This window comes from Rhineura floridana, chromosome 17 (genome assembly GCF_030035675.1).
Source record: "Rhineura floridana isolate rRhiFlo1 chromosome 17, rRhiFlo1.hap2, whole genome shotgun sequence".
Classification (NCBI taxonomy): Eukaryota; Metazoa; Chordata; class Lepidosauria; order Squamata; family Rhineuridae; genus Rhineura; species Rhineura floridana.
Genome location: NC_084496.1, coordinates 26910246 through 26925090, shown reverse-complemented (window position 1 = coordinate 26925090; position 14845 = coordinate 26910246). Strand labels below are relative to the sequence as shown.

Here is a 14845-nt window from a genome sequence, read left to right as displayed (position 1 = left end):
GAAAAAGTTATCCATTTAAAGCATTTTTATCCCCACCCTTCAGCTGAAAAGGCTCCCAGAGCAGCTTTTATATATAAGATCAAAAGTGACCAAGGCAGTCCGTGCCCACAGGCTTGCAGTCTGATAGACACATCACAAAATAGGAAAGCCAAGGAAAACAAGTGTACACAATATTAATTCTTGAATTGACCAGCTTTTATTATTATTATTATTATTATTATTATTATTATTATTAAAGCTTGGAGGATGGCAACAAGGGAGAGGGCCTTCTCAGTGGAGGCCCCCAAATTAGGGAATGATGTCCCTGACAAGGCGCACCTGGTGCCAACACTGTTATCTTTTCGGCGCCAGGTCAAGACTTTCCTCTTCTCCCAGGCATTTTAGCATGTGTTGTAATTGGCTTTTAAATATGTGTTTTTTAATTTGTATATTTGTTTTTATGTTTGACTTGTTGTAAACCACCCAGAGAGCTTCAGCTATGGGGTGGTATACAAATGTAATAAATAAATAAAATATACATCCCAGATGTCAAAGGCCAGGGTGAAGAGGTGTGCCTTCAGCATTTGCCTAAAACTGTACAGTGAAGTTGCCATATGCACCTCGGTGAGGAGGGAGTTCCACAATTTAGGGGCCACCACAGAGAATGCCCTCTCGTGGGCCACCACCACCCTGAACCTCCGAGGGTGGCAGAACTACCAAAACGGCCCTTTCTGCTGATCTTGGCACCTGAGAGGGCCTGTAGGGAAGGAGGCCTTCTTGAATGGAAACAGTTCAGGGAAAAGAGGAGCCAAATGGAACTGGTCTCTCTCTGGCTGCTGCTAGATGAAGATGAACTGAGGGTCAAATTAAGCTCTTACCAAAGGGATAGCAGTTGAATTACCCCACCCCCTTAGCTAATGTTTTTTAGCGCATACTGTGGACTGTGAAAAAGACAAATAATTGGGTGTTAAAACAAATTAAACCGGAACTATCATTAGAAGCTAAAATGATGAAACTGAGGTTATCGTACTTTGGACATGTAATGAGAAGACATGATTCACTAGAAAAGACCATAATGCTGGGAAAAACAGAAGGAAGTAGAAAAAGAGGAAGGCCAAACTAGAGATGGATGGATTCCATAAAGGAAGCCACAGACCTGAACTTACAAGATCTGAACAGGGTGGTTCACGACAGATGCTCTTGGAGGTCGCTGATTCATAGGGTCGCCATGTGTCATAATCAGCTTGAAGGCATATAACAACAACAATGGTGGTTCATGACTTTGGCTGTAATTAGAGAGAGACCTGAGGGGCTAGACCTGTAGATCTGGCTTGCTGCAGTTTTGTTATTATAACTTGCCATTCATTTTGGCCTGCAGATTTGTGTAATCCCAAAAGTTTGAATACTCTTAACACCAGCTGATAAATATATCTGGCTGGAAGGAATCAGTCTTGCCCCTTTGGAGTCCCCCCCCCTTACCTGTTTTGATGCCTCCTGTTGATTTTCTAGATTGTGGAGCCTCCAGATATAAAAATACAGCCTGCGCCTTCCAAGATCCGGCAGGCCACCGCTGTGCATTGCTCCTCAAAGGTGTTTGTGTTTGGCTTCTCTGCAGGTTTACATTGAGGATTCTTTGGGGGAGCGTATCTGGGTGGACAGCCCTCATTGCAAGGTCTTTGTGGAAAACATTCAGACAGCGTTCAGCACCACGATGCCACCCAAAAGTATTTTGTTACATGGGGAGGTTGGACGTGGCGGAGGGGACCTGAGCGCTGGTAAGGCAGTTACGGGGAGGGGTAGTTGGGACAGAGTGGGTCTCGGCGAGGGAGGGGGAAAGTAGCTTGAATGGAATGGAAGTTCTCAGAATTGGCCTGTTGTGAAATTTGGGTGAAAGCGGTTGGCAAACTCTGGGATCTGAAAGTGCAATTAGCAGCCTGAGAGATGGAAGCAAGATTAGATGGCGTTTTAGTGTAATTCAGTGTGTAATTAACAATCTGCTATTGAATTGACAAGTGGATGATGTTTAAATTAACATTCTATTGTGTTAACAAATGTTTAATTAAATGTTGCATTGTGATATAAGCGGTGTTTGAAAGAACGGGGAAAGGCCAGAACTCAGTGACAGGGCACGTGCTTTGCATGCGAAAGGTCTCTAGTTCAAGCCCAGGGCTTTCCAGGTCAGGCTGGACCCCTGTCTGCAACCCTGGGGAGCTGCTTCCAGTCATTGTAGACGAGTGTGTTGGCTGGGGCTGAGGGGAGTTGTAGTCCAAAACATATGGAGGGCACCAGGTTGGGGAAGACTGGTGTAGACAACACTGAGCTAAAAAAAAAAAATCAACAGTCTGACTTTGTATACAGCACCTTCCTGTGTAACTTCCAAATGTGAGTTGAGAAGCTGGCTTGTTTTAACAAACAATGGTTAAGATTAACCACAGTTCAGATGTAACACTAAACTGCAGTTAATCAAAACCGGAAGCAAAAGCTTCCAAACTCCTTGCAGCTGTTCTGGAGGGGAGAAGTGAATGAGCCTGAGGTTTGCTGCTGTTGGTTCCTGTTGTGATAATCTATGGTTTATTATGTCATCTGAACTCTGCTGCTTGCTCTGTGTGTTGAATGCGTATTCTTGGCTTTCCTTAAGGGAACAGTCCACATCCTTCTGTGCCTGAAGAGGAGGACAGCCAGAGTGAGCTGTTGATTGCGGAGGACAAGATGAGCCCAGAGGAGCAGGGCCAGCTGATGCCCAGGTATGCTTCATCCATTGGTGGCAAAGGTGTCCTCAAGTAAAGCAGCACTGGAAATCTGAGAGTCAGCTGGACCCTCTTGTATTTTGATTGACCCTGTAGCAGCGAAGGGCTAACCTCGGGCTTTTGGGACCTTCTTTGTGTTTTACTAGAACCCTTGGCTCCACCTGGTGGAATCAGGTGCAGAAGACTTTGGTCAGATCCACACATTTAAAGCCCACAGCTTCCCCCAAAGGATCATGGGGACTGTAGTTTGTTAAAGCTGCTAGGAATAGTTGCTCTGTGAGGCATAAACTACAGTTCCCTGGATTATTTGGGGAAAGACTTGTGCTTTAAATGTAGTGTGGATATGACCATATTCACAAGCATGATGCCCTCTGAGCTTCTTCTGAGGTTTGTTTTGAGTACCAGAACTGAGGTGTGCTCGCATGCTTTCCACACACATAATCCATTCCTGGTCACCCCAAGCTTTAATTTGAAGTGGGGAGTGGGGGAAGAGTCAGTTTGTTGTTACTTATTGTTAAACAATTGTGAGTCAGAACTTCTTGCTGATGTACTGCAAGTCACCCAGAGATCTACCAATAGATCCCAGGTTGCCTTTGTACAATTGTAGCAGCAAGGATGGCATATGCTAAATGCTGGAAAGAAGAACCAATGGCACCAGCTGAGGGGCAGAGAAGACTATGGTGGGACTGTGCCAGTGGCAGCTGGTGGCTGCATGTCAGTTCGGCAGTGGAATCCGCTCCAGGTTTTAGTTTGATCTTTCAAGAAGCTGTTCAAGGTGCTTCAGATTCTTGAAAGTATGGAATAAAACCTGGAGCGGATTTCACTGCCCCACTGACATGGAGCCACCTACCGAAACTGCCATTAGTTCTAGTTGCATCTTCTGTGAGGCAACCCTTCGAGCTTCTGAAGAGGACTGTTGTGATTCTCCACCTCCTCTTCTGCAGGTTGAGAGCAGTCCCTGAGGTTCCTTTGCTGATATATTTATATACAGAGATATTGTGGGTGGTATTCAGTGCTAGTCAGAATAGAACCATTGAAGTTAATAAACATGGCTAACTTGGGTTCATTAATTTCAATGGGTCTACTCTGAATAGGACTTGGTTGACTACAGCCCTGTGAACAGCATCCCTGCGCCCACAGACCTGCCCTCCTCCCTTTGCCTCCTTCTAAAAGCTGCCTGCGCTTCATCTCCAACACTGTCCTATCTTGGCCCAGGTACGACGACCTTGCAGAGAGCGTGGAGGAATATGTCTTGGACATGCTGCGAGACCAGCTCAACCGGCGCCAGCCCATGGACAATGTTTCCCGCAACCTCTTGCGCCTCCTGACTGCCACCTGTGGCTACAAGGAGATCCGGCAGATGGCTGTGCAGCGGCTAGAGATGTGGCTGCAGAACCCCAAGGTAAGAAGGTTTTGTCCTGTTTTTGTTTTAGAAATGAAACTCCTCATTTGATTACTTGAATTTGGGGAAGGGATTGGATTCCAGCTCAGCCAGAATCCTGGACAGGAACTTAGGTTAAACATGGGGCAGGATAGATCCCTCAGGAAGACCCAGGGCCCATGGGGTTCTGGCAGCTTCCAGGTCTGTTCCAGAAACAGCACATGAGCCAGAGCCTTGCGTGGCCTGGAGGCAGCAAAGCTGGTAACTAGGCTGCTCTGCTTAAGCCTGGGGTGAATGATGAACCAGATTCTCATATCCACTCTGGAGTTCTGGTGGGGCTGAATGAGTCTGTTCCTAACTGGCAAAACTTTTCAGGCCAGTCCCAAGACCGCTGGATCATTCCCATGCCAAGTTCTGAATGCCAGAGCTTTTCCAGTTTTAGGGGAAGGCCCATGGCTCAGTGGTGGAGCACTTTCTTTGCATGCAGAAGAGCCCACCTCCAGCTGGAAACGTATCATTTGGCAGGTAATGGAAAAGATCTTTTGTCTGAGCTCCTGGACAGCTGCTGCCAGTTCAGAGTAAACAAGGGTGGGTTAGATAAATCAATGGTATGATGCACCTTCAGGTGCTCAGATAAAGGATTTCGCGGAGCAGGGTTGGGAAGGGCCTGGGGGCAGAGACACTTTCAGTCAGAAACCATACCAGGCTGGACATAGGAGCCATTGTAAGGCACCTTTTTATGTATTCAGGGTTGGACCTGAATTGGGAGGACCTAGGTTTAAATCAGGGGTGCGGAGCCTGTTGCTCTCCAGGTGTTGCTGAACTACAACTATCATCCCTGACCATTGGCCCTGCTGGCAGTTCAAAGTCTGACAACGTCTGGAGGGTCTCAGAGTAGCCACCCTTGGTTTAAAGCCTGCTTCAATCCTTGGCAATCCCCCATTAGAAGTTTTTGTTGCTACGTGCCTTCAAGTCGATTATGACTTATGGTGGCCCTATGGATCTTTTTTGGATATATTCATATGGTTTTCATGGTAAGAGGTATTCAGAGGTGGTTTACCATTGCCTTCCTCTCAGCCTACAGCACCCGGTATCCCCAGGTGGTCTCCCATCCAAGTACCAACCAGGCCTGACCCTGCTTAGCTTCCGAGATTGGGCGCGTTCAGGGGAGTATGGCCGTAGGCCCATTAGACATATCGGAATAGAACATACCCTCCTCTGCCTGGTGTCCTGGAGAGTCCCTGCCCCATCCGAGGGCTTTATTTCTGATGCCCATGCATCCGAGTACATAAAGACTTTAGTAAGGCAGCCTGCTTTGGGTGCCGAAGATCCCAGGTTCGACCCCGGGCATCTCCAATTAAAAGGATCAGGTAGCAGGCAATGGGGAAAGACTCTTCCTCTGCTTGGAGAGCTGCGCTGCCGTTCAGGGGGGCCAGTTCTGGTCTCGGTGGAGTCACAGTTTGGCCTGGGATGCGGCAGCTTCCCACCTTCCTTTTATTATCGTGGCGTTTTCAATTGTGGCCTTTTTTTATCCCCCCTCTCCTGTTCTCAGCTCACTCGACCCGCCCAGGACTTGCTCATGTCAGTCTGCATGAACTGCAACAGCCACAGTGCTGAGGACATCGAGGTGGTCTCCAACCTGATCAAAATCCGCCTGAAACCCAAAGTCCTCCTCAACCACTACATGCTGTGCGTCAGGTGAGCAGGCTGGAACCGGGCAAAACGCCCCTTTCGCTGCAACAAGCTGAGCAACAGCAAAGGTGGGCAAGATCCTGCTGGGGGAGGGCGGTCATTCCGCTTGCATCGCTGGTCAGGAAAGAGGCTGGTGGGCCTTAAATGGTTGCTAATGGGTGGGGGGGAGAGAGAGAGGGTTTCTCCCCCTCTCATCCTGCAGGTGTATGGGACAGGTAGACCACCAGTCACTATGGGAGTCTACCTGTGGGCATGCAGGCTGCTTACTTCTTCACACCTTCACTTCTTGCAGGGAGCTCCTGAATGCCCACCGGGAGAACTTGGGCACTGTGGTCAAATCGATGGTTTTCAATGAGCTCTCCAATGCTAGGAACCCCAACAACATGCAGATTCTCTATACGGTCTTACAGCACAGCCCGGAGCTAGCCCCAAAGGTAGGTGGGTGGGTGGGCAGCCGGGCTTAGGGAGGCAGCCTGTGGACCACCTAAGAACACCAGGCCAGTGTGGTGCTCTCCAGGTCTGGGCTACCCTTCCCATCATCGCTGGCTGGGGCTGGTGGGAATTGGAGTCTGCCAGCACTTCATTGGCTGCTTTTGGCAGAGAGGAGAAGGCACTGCTAGCTTGCTGACTTGACTCTTGATTGCTCTCCTGCGCAATCCTGGTCACCCATATTTGAGAAACCTGCCTGGCCCCTTTCCTGGTTGCTTGCCCCTAGAATCCTGGTCAGGAACTGCTTTGAAGGAGGGTCTGGAGAATTTCAGGGCAGATTCCTCACAATCGCCTGCCTTCCGGGGCCTCTGCTGCCTCCATGCAACCTTATGCAAGGGCCGCGTGGTACCCTGCAAGGAGGGGGTCAGATTTGGCCCATAGGGTTCCAGTGGCCGATCTCTTCATGACTATTGTGGGGCTTTGCAATCAGCAGCGCCTGTTAACTTCCACTTTTGTGTGAAGTGACTCTTGAGAGCGCTTCTCCTTGAGCTGCTGGATTAACTGTCAGTTTTGATTAGTTTTAATTAATTCCATTTGCATCGTAAATGGATTGTGTTGGTGTATGTGACTGTGCCGCTACTGGTTGCTGGAGATGATGGTTGGGCAACCTTTTTTTTTTCATTAAGGGCCACATTCCCTTGGGGGTTACCTGTCGAGGGCCTCATGCTGCTGGAGAGGAAGGGGCTGCAGGTGGGTGGGGCCATCTCTCTCTTTCTGCCACCTCCTTTTCTCTCTCTCCCTCCTTGCCCAGCAGGCTGGCGGGACAGAAAGATGAGATCGCTCTCGCCCGCTATGCAGCATCTCTTCTTTGCTCTTTTCCCAGTTCCTGGCAATGGTGTTCCAAGACCTGCTGACGAACAAAGACGACTACTTGCGGGCTTCGCGGGCCTTGTTGCGGGAGATCATCAAGCAGACGAAACACGAGATCAACTTCCAGGCTTTCTGTCTAGGCCTCATGCAGGAACGGAAAGAGTCTCAGTATGCGGAGATGGAGTTCAAGGTAAGGGGCCATCTTGGTTTCCCCCTGCTGCCTCTGTTGGCGTTGGGAAGGGGTGCTCAGGTGAAATGTCTGGTGAAGAGGCCTTGCATTGGCATGTTCCTTCTGCGCTGACACTGGCAACCTTGTGGATCCTTCTTGCAATTTCTGTTTTCATCCACTTCTCCCTTCCTCCTCCTCCTCCTCCTTCTTCTTCTTCTTATGCGGTTTACTGGAGAAGTTGATACAATGCCATTTCAGCTCAATAGCCGGACTGTCTTCCCACTGGCAGTGTTTGTTTTGTGTCTGTCACCTGCCTACCTAATTTCTTTGCTTACTCTCCAGTCCATCTTCTGTTTTCAGCTCTTCCAAGCTAACACAGGTTTACTGTGCCTTCCCACCAAATGTGAATTCCCCTTCCAGGTGGCAGTTCTCCAGGAATGAGTTGTTCATCTTGCTTGCTTCAGAGGCAGGACTATGCAGACAACTTTGTGCTTGACCCCCTTCAGTGGGAGGAACCTCCTCTGCTCTCCTCTGCCCCCCAGTTCTAGTCCTGCCTGCTTTGCAGCAGGAGAGATCTGCCTTAGGTCTGGTGTCTTCATGTACCCTTGAACCCCCTGCCCTTTGTCACAGCTATCGTAGATTTAGAGTGCATTCCCACCAAATGTGTGTTTCCAGACAGATTCATATTGGTTTTTCCCACGGCCGCAGCTCACCACCTCCTTCTCTGGGATACAGGTGACCATGTCCCCCTCTTTATTCTTTTAGGACCGGTTTGTCATCCACATAACGGACCTGCTGGCTGTCTCCATGATGCTCAGCATCACTGTCCAGGTGAAGGAAGCTGGCCTTGCATGGGACAAAGGAGAGAAAAAGAGTTAAGTGCTTGTGTAACTTGGTTTGCCTCTGAAAATAGGGCAAGTAAGAGGGAGAAGTGCCCACCATCAGGGCTGTAGGCAGACCTGTAGAGTCAGTGGGGCCTGCATAGGAGACAACATCCAGTTCTAGTTAGCCTCAACCCCAATTCTGCACCGAGAAACTGTGGATCCCTTAATGTGTATTAAAATAAGCAGATATTAAGGGTTCTGCTTCTGGTGGTTATGGGGATCTGTGAAGGAGCCCTGAAGCCCCACCCGTTTCCACCCACCTGACAAACTGGAACAGGCTCAGAGGAGGGCAACGAGGATGATCAGGGGACTGGAAACAAAGCCCCATGAGGAGAGACTGAAAGAACTGGGCATGTTTAGCCTGGAGAAGAGACGACTGAGGGGAGATACGATAGCACTCTTCAAGCACTTGAAAGGTTGCCACACAGAGGAGGGCCAGGATCTCTTCTCGATCGTCCCAGAGTGCAGGACACAGGAATAATGGGCTCAAGTTGCAGGAAGCCAGATTTCGACTGGACATCAGGAAAAACTTCCTAACTGTTAGAGCAGTATGACAATGGGACCAATGGCCTAGGAAGGTGGCGGGCTCTCCAACAAGACAGCCACCTGTTGGGTATGCTTTAAGTTGGATTCCTGCACTGAACAGCGGGTTGGACTTGATGGCCTTATAGGCCCCTTCTAACTCTACTGTTCTATGATGCTGTGAAATCCCGTTGCTGTCGCCACCAAGAAGAAGCTGCATTCTGTGCCTTAGGTGGCGTGTGCAAATATGTCCTTAACCACATATTTATTCTGCTTTTGCTCATAATGGGAAAGAAGCAGACAAGAATCCCCGCCTTTGGAGCTCTGCTGTCCGCATGCGCAGGGATGTTGGTCCTTCTTCCCCACCCCCCTCACTCCCCTGACCTCTCGGATTTTCCAGGCGTTGCCCGCTCACTTCCATTTTATTTATTTATAAGATATATTGTGAATAGATTGGCGTACTTATAATACACAGATAAGAGGTTTGCCAAACGTGTGACTGTGACGTCACATGAAAATAAATAAATAAAAATGGTGAATGCAATCACACATACATCGCAACCAATCTAAATGTTGCTGCCATATATTGTCGGTGTCGTTGCCCGTTTCCAGAACCGTTCAGAACATTTCCATCTTTCTACAGTTAACTGGGGAGCGTTTTGATTCCCTAAGTGGGCATGGACAGCAGTTATTGTGTTATTCATAATCGTTAGGTACCATGGATTCATTTTGTTGTTGTTATGTGCCTTCAAGTCAATTTTGACTTATGGCGACCCTATGAATCAGCGACTTCCAAGAGCATCTGTCATGGACCACCCTGTCCAGATCTTGTAAGTTCAGGTCTGTGGCTTCCTTTATGGAATCAATCCATCTCTTGTTTGGCCTTCCTCTTCTTCTACTCCCTTCTGTTTTTCCCAGCATTATTGTCTTTTCTACTGAATCAGGTCTTCTCATTACATGTCCAAAGTACGATAACCTCAGTTTCATCATTTTAGCTTCTAATGACAGTTCTGGTTTAATTTGTTCTAGCACCCAATTATTTGTCTTTTTTGCAGTCATGGTATGTGCAAAGCTCTTCTCCAACACCACATTAGAATAGTAGAGTTGGAAGGGGCCTATAAGGCCATCGAGTCCACCCCCTGCTCAATGCAGGAATCCAAATTAAAGCATTCCCGACAGGTGGCTGTCCAGTTGTATTCAACTAACTTGTACTAATGGAGCTAACTTAGTCATGGCCATTAGTTTCAGTGGGTCTACTCTAAGTAAATACAACCCCATATTTTCTGACACCCGTCCTGTAAGAATGGAATTCTCTCCTTTCTCTGTTCTGAGCCCTAATCGATTTTGCAGCTGTCCAGCAGCTCATGATCCTTTCTCTCTCTTTATTTTTTCTTAGTACATATGGGAATATCTTTTAACAGAACAACGTCTGCAGACAAATAAATCTCCAGTAATTTCAGATAATATCTGCCCAGCCTTAAGATCTAGGATGGGACCTTTTCTGTTGAGGGCCACATTCCCTCTGGGGTAATCTGCTGGGAGCCACATGCTGGTGGTGGGCACAGCCAGAGCCACAAGAGAGGGGGTCACCCTTGTCTCTTTCTCTTCTACTCTCTTTTTTTCTCTTTCTATCTCTGTCACCCTTTTCTCTCTCCCCCCCCCTCCCTTTTACCCCTTCTGTCCAGCCCAGCCCAGCTGGGTGCTAGGGAACTTATAAATTGTTCCTGCCAGAGGTCTGAACTGATTGCTTGCAGAGGTTTGTTTTAAAAAATTGGGCCAAGAGCTGCATGAAATGAGGCAGAGGCCTCTGGCTGCAGATTACCTGCCCCAGGTCTACAGCCTTCTTTTTAGAGAAGATGTGCAAGATGCTGAATTCTGTCCTCCCAACTCCTCCAGTCCTGCTCTGTCAAGCCATTGTGTAAGAGCACCCCACACATTTGCCATCCTGGCACTTGATCATGTCCCTTCTGACTTCTGACAGACAAAAGGAAGTACTTCTTTACTCAGCGCATAGTTAAACTATGGAATTTGCTCCCACAAGATCCAGTAATGGCCACCAGTTTGGACGGCTTTAAAAGAAGATTAGACAAATTCATGGAGGACAGGGCTATGAATGGCTACTAGCCGTGATGGCTGTGCTGTGTCACCCTAGTCAGAGGGAGTATGCTTCTGAAAACCAGTTGCCGGAAGCCTCAGGAGGGGAGAGTGTTCTTGCACTCGGGTCCTGCTTGCGGGCTTCCCCCAGGCACCTGGTTGGCCACTGTGAGAACAGGATGCTGGACTAGATGGGCCACTGGCCTGATCCAGCAGGCTCTTCTTATGTTCTTATAACTTCTTGTGCCTTTGCTGTCTTTCTCTCCAGACTTGGAGGTGCTGCGCGCCTTCCAGAACCAGATTGCAGCGATTCAGCGGGACGCTGTTTGGTGGCTGCACACGGTGGTTCCCTCTATCACAAAGCTGGCTCCCAAAGACTACGTTCACTGGTAAGAGCCTGAACTAGAGATGCTGCTGCACCCCCTTTCTGGGAGAAGGACCGCAGCACTGTGATGCAGGGCATGCTCTGCAAGCAGACGGCCCCAGGTGTGATCCTTGACATCCCCAGGTAGGGCTGGAAGAGACGCGCTCCAGGGCTTGAGACAAGATGCTGCTGGCTAGTATAGACAGTACAGAGAGAGACTCTGTATAAGACACATTCTTTTGTTCCTTGCCCTGCTAGATAATGCAGAGTCCTATTCTTCAACCTTGGGTTCCCAGATGTTGTTGGGCTACAACTTCCATCATCCATCATGATAGCACTCTGCAAGTACATGAAAGGTGGTCACATACAGGAGGGCCGGGATCTCTCCTCAGTCGTCCCAGAGTGCAGGACATGGAATGATGGGCTTAAGTTGCAGGAAGCCAGATTTCGACTGGACATCAGGAAAAAGGACAATGGAACCAGTTACCTAGAGAGGTGGTGGGCTCTCCAACACTGGAGGCCTTCAAGAGGCAGCTGGACAGCCACCCGCTGGGGATGTTTTCAGTTGCAGTCCTGCATTGAGCAAAGGGTTGGACTTGATGGCCTTATAGGCCCCTTCCAACTCTACTATTCTATGATCCCTGGCCATTGGCCAAGTCGGCTGGGGATGATGGGAGCTGTAGTCTAACAACATCTGGGGACCCAAACTTGAAGAACGGTGATGTGGAGTCCTTCGGGGTAATGAAAATAAGTTTTATTATTAACTTACAGAATTGACTGCTGCAAGATGTGGAAGTGATGGCCGCTAGCCTAGATGTTTTTAGGGTAATCAGGCCTGTCACTGTCCTGCCAGATGTGTTTTGGGATGATGATGTTACTGAGATAAGCCTCCTTGGCTGCCTCCACAAGGATCCCAGCCTGTGCTTGTTACCCGTGTTTTCAGGTGGTAACGTGGAAGCACCTTCTAAGAACTTGATTAGATTTTGTGCTTGTGACAGCACGTTTGATTATGCCAGGGCACTAAAAAAATGCGCCAGGACTGGCTATGCAGAACTGGTGCACCAAACTCTGGGACTTGGCAATCATTGAGAAACAAACATGGCACCTTAAGTTGCTAGGAAACCAAAAGGCAACAGATTCATTTTCAGCAACTTGGAGTGACTTTCTTTCGTTAATTGGGAAGATGGTGAGACATAACTCCCAGCCAGGTATGCACAGATGTTGGACTCATAAAAGGCTCTTTCAAATTTGGTAACAACAGTCTGCAGCTGGGTGATTCTGCTTTTAAGGATAGTCCCCAAATGGCAGAGAAATGGAGAAATATAAGATAGAAATCCTTCTCCTCACCTTCACCTGGAGTTGGATGTTATCATGCATATATGGCTATAATGTTTAGAGGTGTTTGTGCTGTATATGTTATTTTGGAATATTAGTTTTTTATTACAATGTTTTAAAAGTGGGGGGGAATCAAGGAAATCCATGGCTTCTGGGGCCTCCACAGGCAATACACTGTTGAATATCATTTGCTGGAGGGCAACAGCCAGGGGTGGCTTTAGTGCCTTAATTGTGGGTTTCCTGGAGCCATGTGGCTGGCCACCATCAGAAGCAGGATGCTAGATTTAATGGATGACCCTCTGGGAGTTCTTACGGACTATTAGCCCTGATAGTTGAACTGAAGCTCGGTGTACAAAAGGCAGTCTTTTGGGTGCCATATATTTGGGTGCCACATGTCAGGAAGAAGAAAGGTTCTTTCCTCCATACCCTCCTTGTGGGCTTCCCAGAGGCAGCTGGCTGGCCTTCTTGCCAGCAGGCAGGCACTCAGATGTAAGCTCCCTTTTGTTCACTGACCATCCTGGGAAGAGACGTCGCTCAGGGACAGAGCATCTGCTTTGCAGCCAGAAGGTTCACCCCTGGCATCTCCAGGTAGGACAGGAGCCTGAAACCTTGGCGAGTCAGCATGGACGATATTGAGCTAGATAGACCAGCCATCTGACTCAGTATAAGGTGACCTCCTCTGTCCCTCTGGGATCCAGGCTCATGGTTTAGCTCTGTCCAGTCAAACCACGGACTGCAGCCAAGATTTGTCCTATGAGTGGTAAGCCATAGAACAAACTTAGGTTACAGCTTATGGTTTTTCTGGACCATTTTCTGGTTTTTCAGGAGTGCCACAGGGTTCTGTCCTGGGCCGATACTCTTCAACATTTTTATCAATGACTTAGATGATGGGGTGGAGGGAAACCTTATGAAGTTTGCGGATGATACGAAACTGGGAGGGATAGCTAACACAATGGAAGACAGGAATAAAATCCAAAGGGACCTGGATAGACTAGAAAATTGGGCTGAAATTAATAAAATGACATTCAATAAAGACAAATGCAGAATTCTGCATTTAGGCCACAAAAACAAAATGCATGGGTACAGGATGGGAAATATCCAGCTTAGCAGTAGTGCGTGTGAGAAGGACCTTGGAATTGTAGTGGATCGCAAGTTGAACATGACCCAGCAGTGTGATGCTGCGGCAAAAAAGGCAAACGCGGTTTTGGGCTGCATAAACAGAGCTATAGTTTCCAGGTCAAGGGAAGTAATAGTCCCACTATATTCTGCATCAGTCAGGCCTCATCTGGAATACTGTGTTCAGTTCTGGGCACCTCATTTTAAGAAAGATATAGACAAGTTAGAGCGGGTTCAGAAGAGGGCGACGAGGATGATAGCCGGTATGGAGAACAAGTCTTATGAGGAAAGGTTGAAGGAACTTGGCATGTTCAGTCTGGTGAAGAGAAGGCTGAGGGGTGACATGATTGCACTCTAAGTACCTGAAGGGCTGTCACATAGAGGAGGGTACAGATTTGTTCACTGCTGCCCCAGAGGGTAGGACTAGGTCTAATGGTTTTAAGTTGCAGGAGCGTAGATTCAGATTGGACATTAGAAGGAACTTCTTGACAGTAAGGGCAGTTCGGCAATGGAACCGACTGCCTAGGGAGGTGGTGGGATCCCCTTCGCTGGATGTCTTCAAGCAGAGGCTGGACAGCTATCTGCGGGAGATGCTCTAGCTGTGGATTTCCTGCTGTGAGCAGGGGGTTGGACTCGATGGCCTACAAGGCCCCTTCCAACTCTATGATTCTATGAGCCTGGGATCAGGCAATGGCTCTAAGCCAGCCTTTTCCCAACCTTTGGGGTCCCCAGATGTTGCTGGACTACAATTCCCATCATTCCTGGCCATTGGCCGTGCTGCCTGGGGCTGACGGGAGTTGTAGTCCGACAACATCTGGGGACTCATAGTTTGGGGAAAGCTGCTGTAAGTCAAACCATGGCTTAGCTCAGCACTATGAAGCAGCACAATGGTTGGAGAGGAGCCAAGTAGGCATGATCTCCTCTCTGGAGCTTGCACCCTGATGTGTTTGTGCTAAGCCATGGTTTGGCTAAGTGTGATGTGCAGCCCAGGGTGCAGGGACAGGACTCGGCCTCTTCACCTGACAGACGCTGACATTTTGTATTCTTTCTTTTGTTAAACAGCCTCCACAAAGTGCTATTCACGGAGCAGCCAGAGACCTACTACAAATGGGACAACTGGCCTCCCGAGAGCGACCGCAAGTAAGCATGGCCCTTAGCTTGGATTTATTTAAAGTGTTCATACCATGCCCTACATCTAAAAAAACCCAACCCTGCAAGCCCAGGGAGAAGGGCTGCCACTCGTGTCCAGAAAGGTTATTGACA

At 48.5% G+C, this 14845-nt stretch overlaps 1 protein-coding gene and 1 pseudogene across 2 annotated transcripts in view; one reads left to right on the top strand and one right to left on the bottom strand.

Moving 5' to 3' along the window:
• Positions 1-14845, top strand: part of INTS1 (integrator complex subunit 1) — a 62252-nt gene that overhangs the window by 3993 nt on the left and 43414 nt on the right. For both annotated transcript variants that reach the window (XM_061599395.1, XM_061599394.1), the window contains exons 5-13: positions 1595-1754; positions 2618-2723; positions 3942-4128; positions 5660-5805; positions 6092-6233; positions 7112-7288; positions 8033-8141; positions 11036-11156; positions 14645-14722. In XM_061599395.1, the coding sequence (XP_061455379.1) occupies positions 1595-1754; positions 2618-2723; positions 3942-4128; positions 5660-5805; positions 6092-6233; positions 7112-7288; positions 8033-8141; positions 11036-11156; positions 14645-14722 (1226 nt within the window). The remainder of the gene's footprint in view (positions 1-1594; positions 1755-2617; positions 2724-3941; positions 4129-5659; positions 5806-6091; positions 6234-7111; positions 7289-8032; positions 8142-11035; positions 11157-14644; positions 14723-14845) is intronic.
• Positions 5183-5291, bottom strand: LOC133372173 (5S ribosomal RNA; annotated as a pseudogene).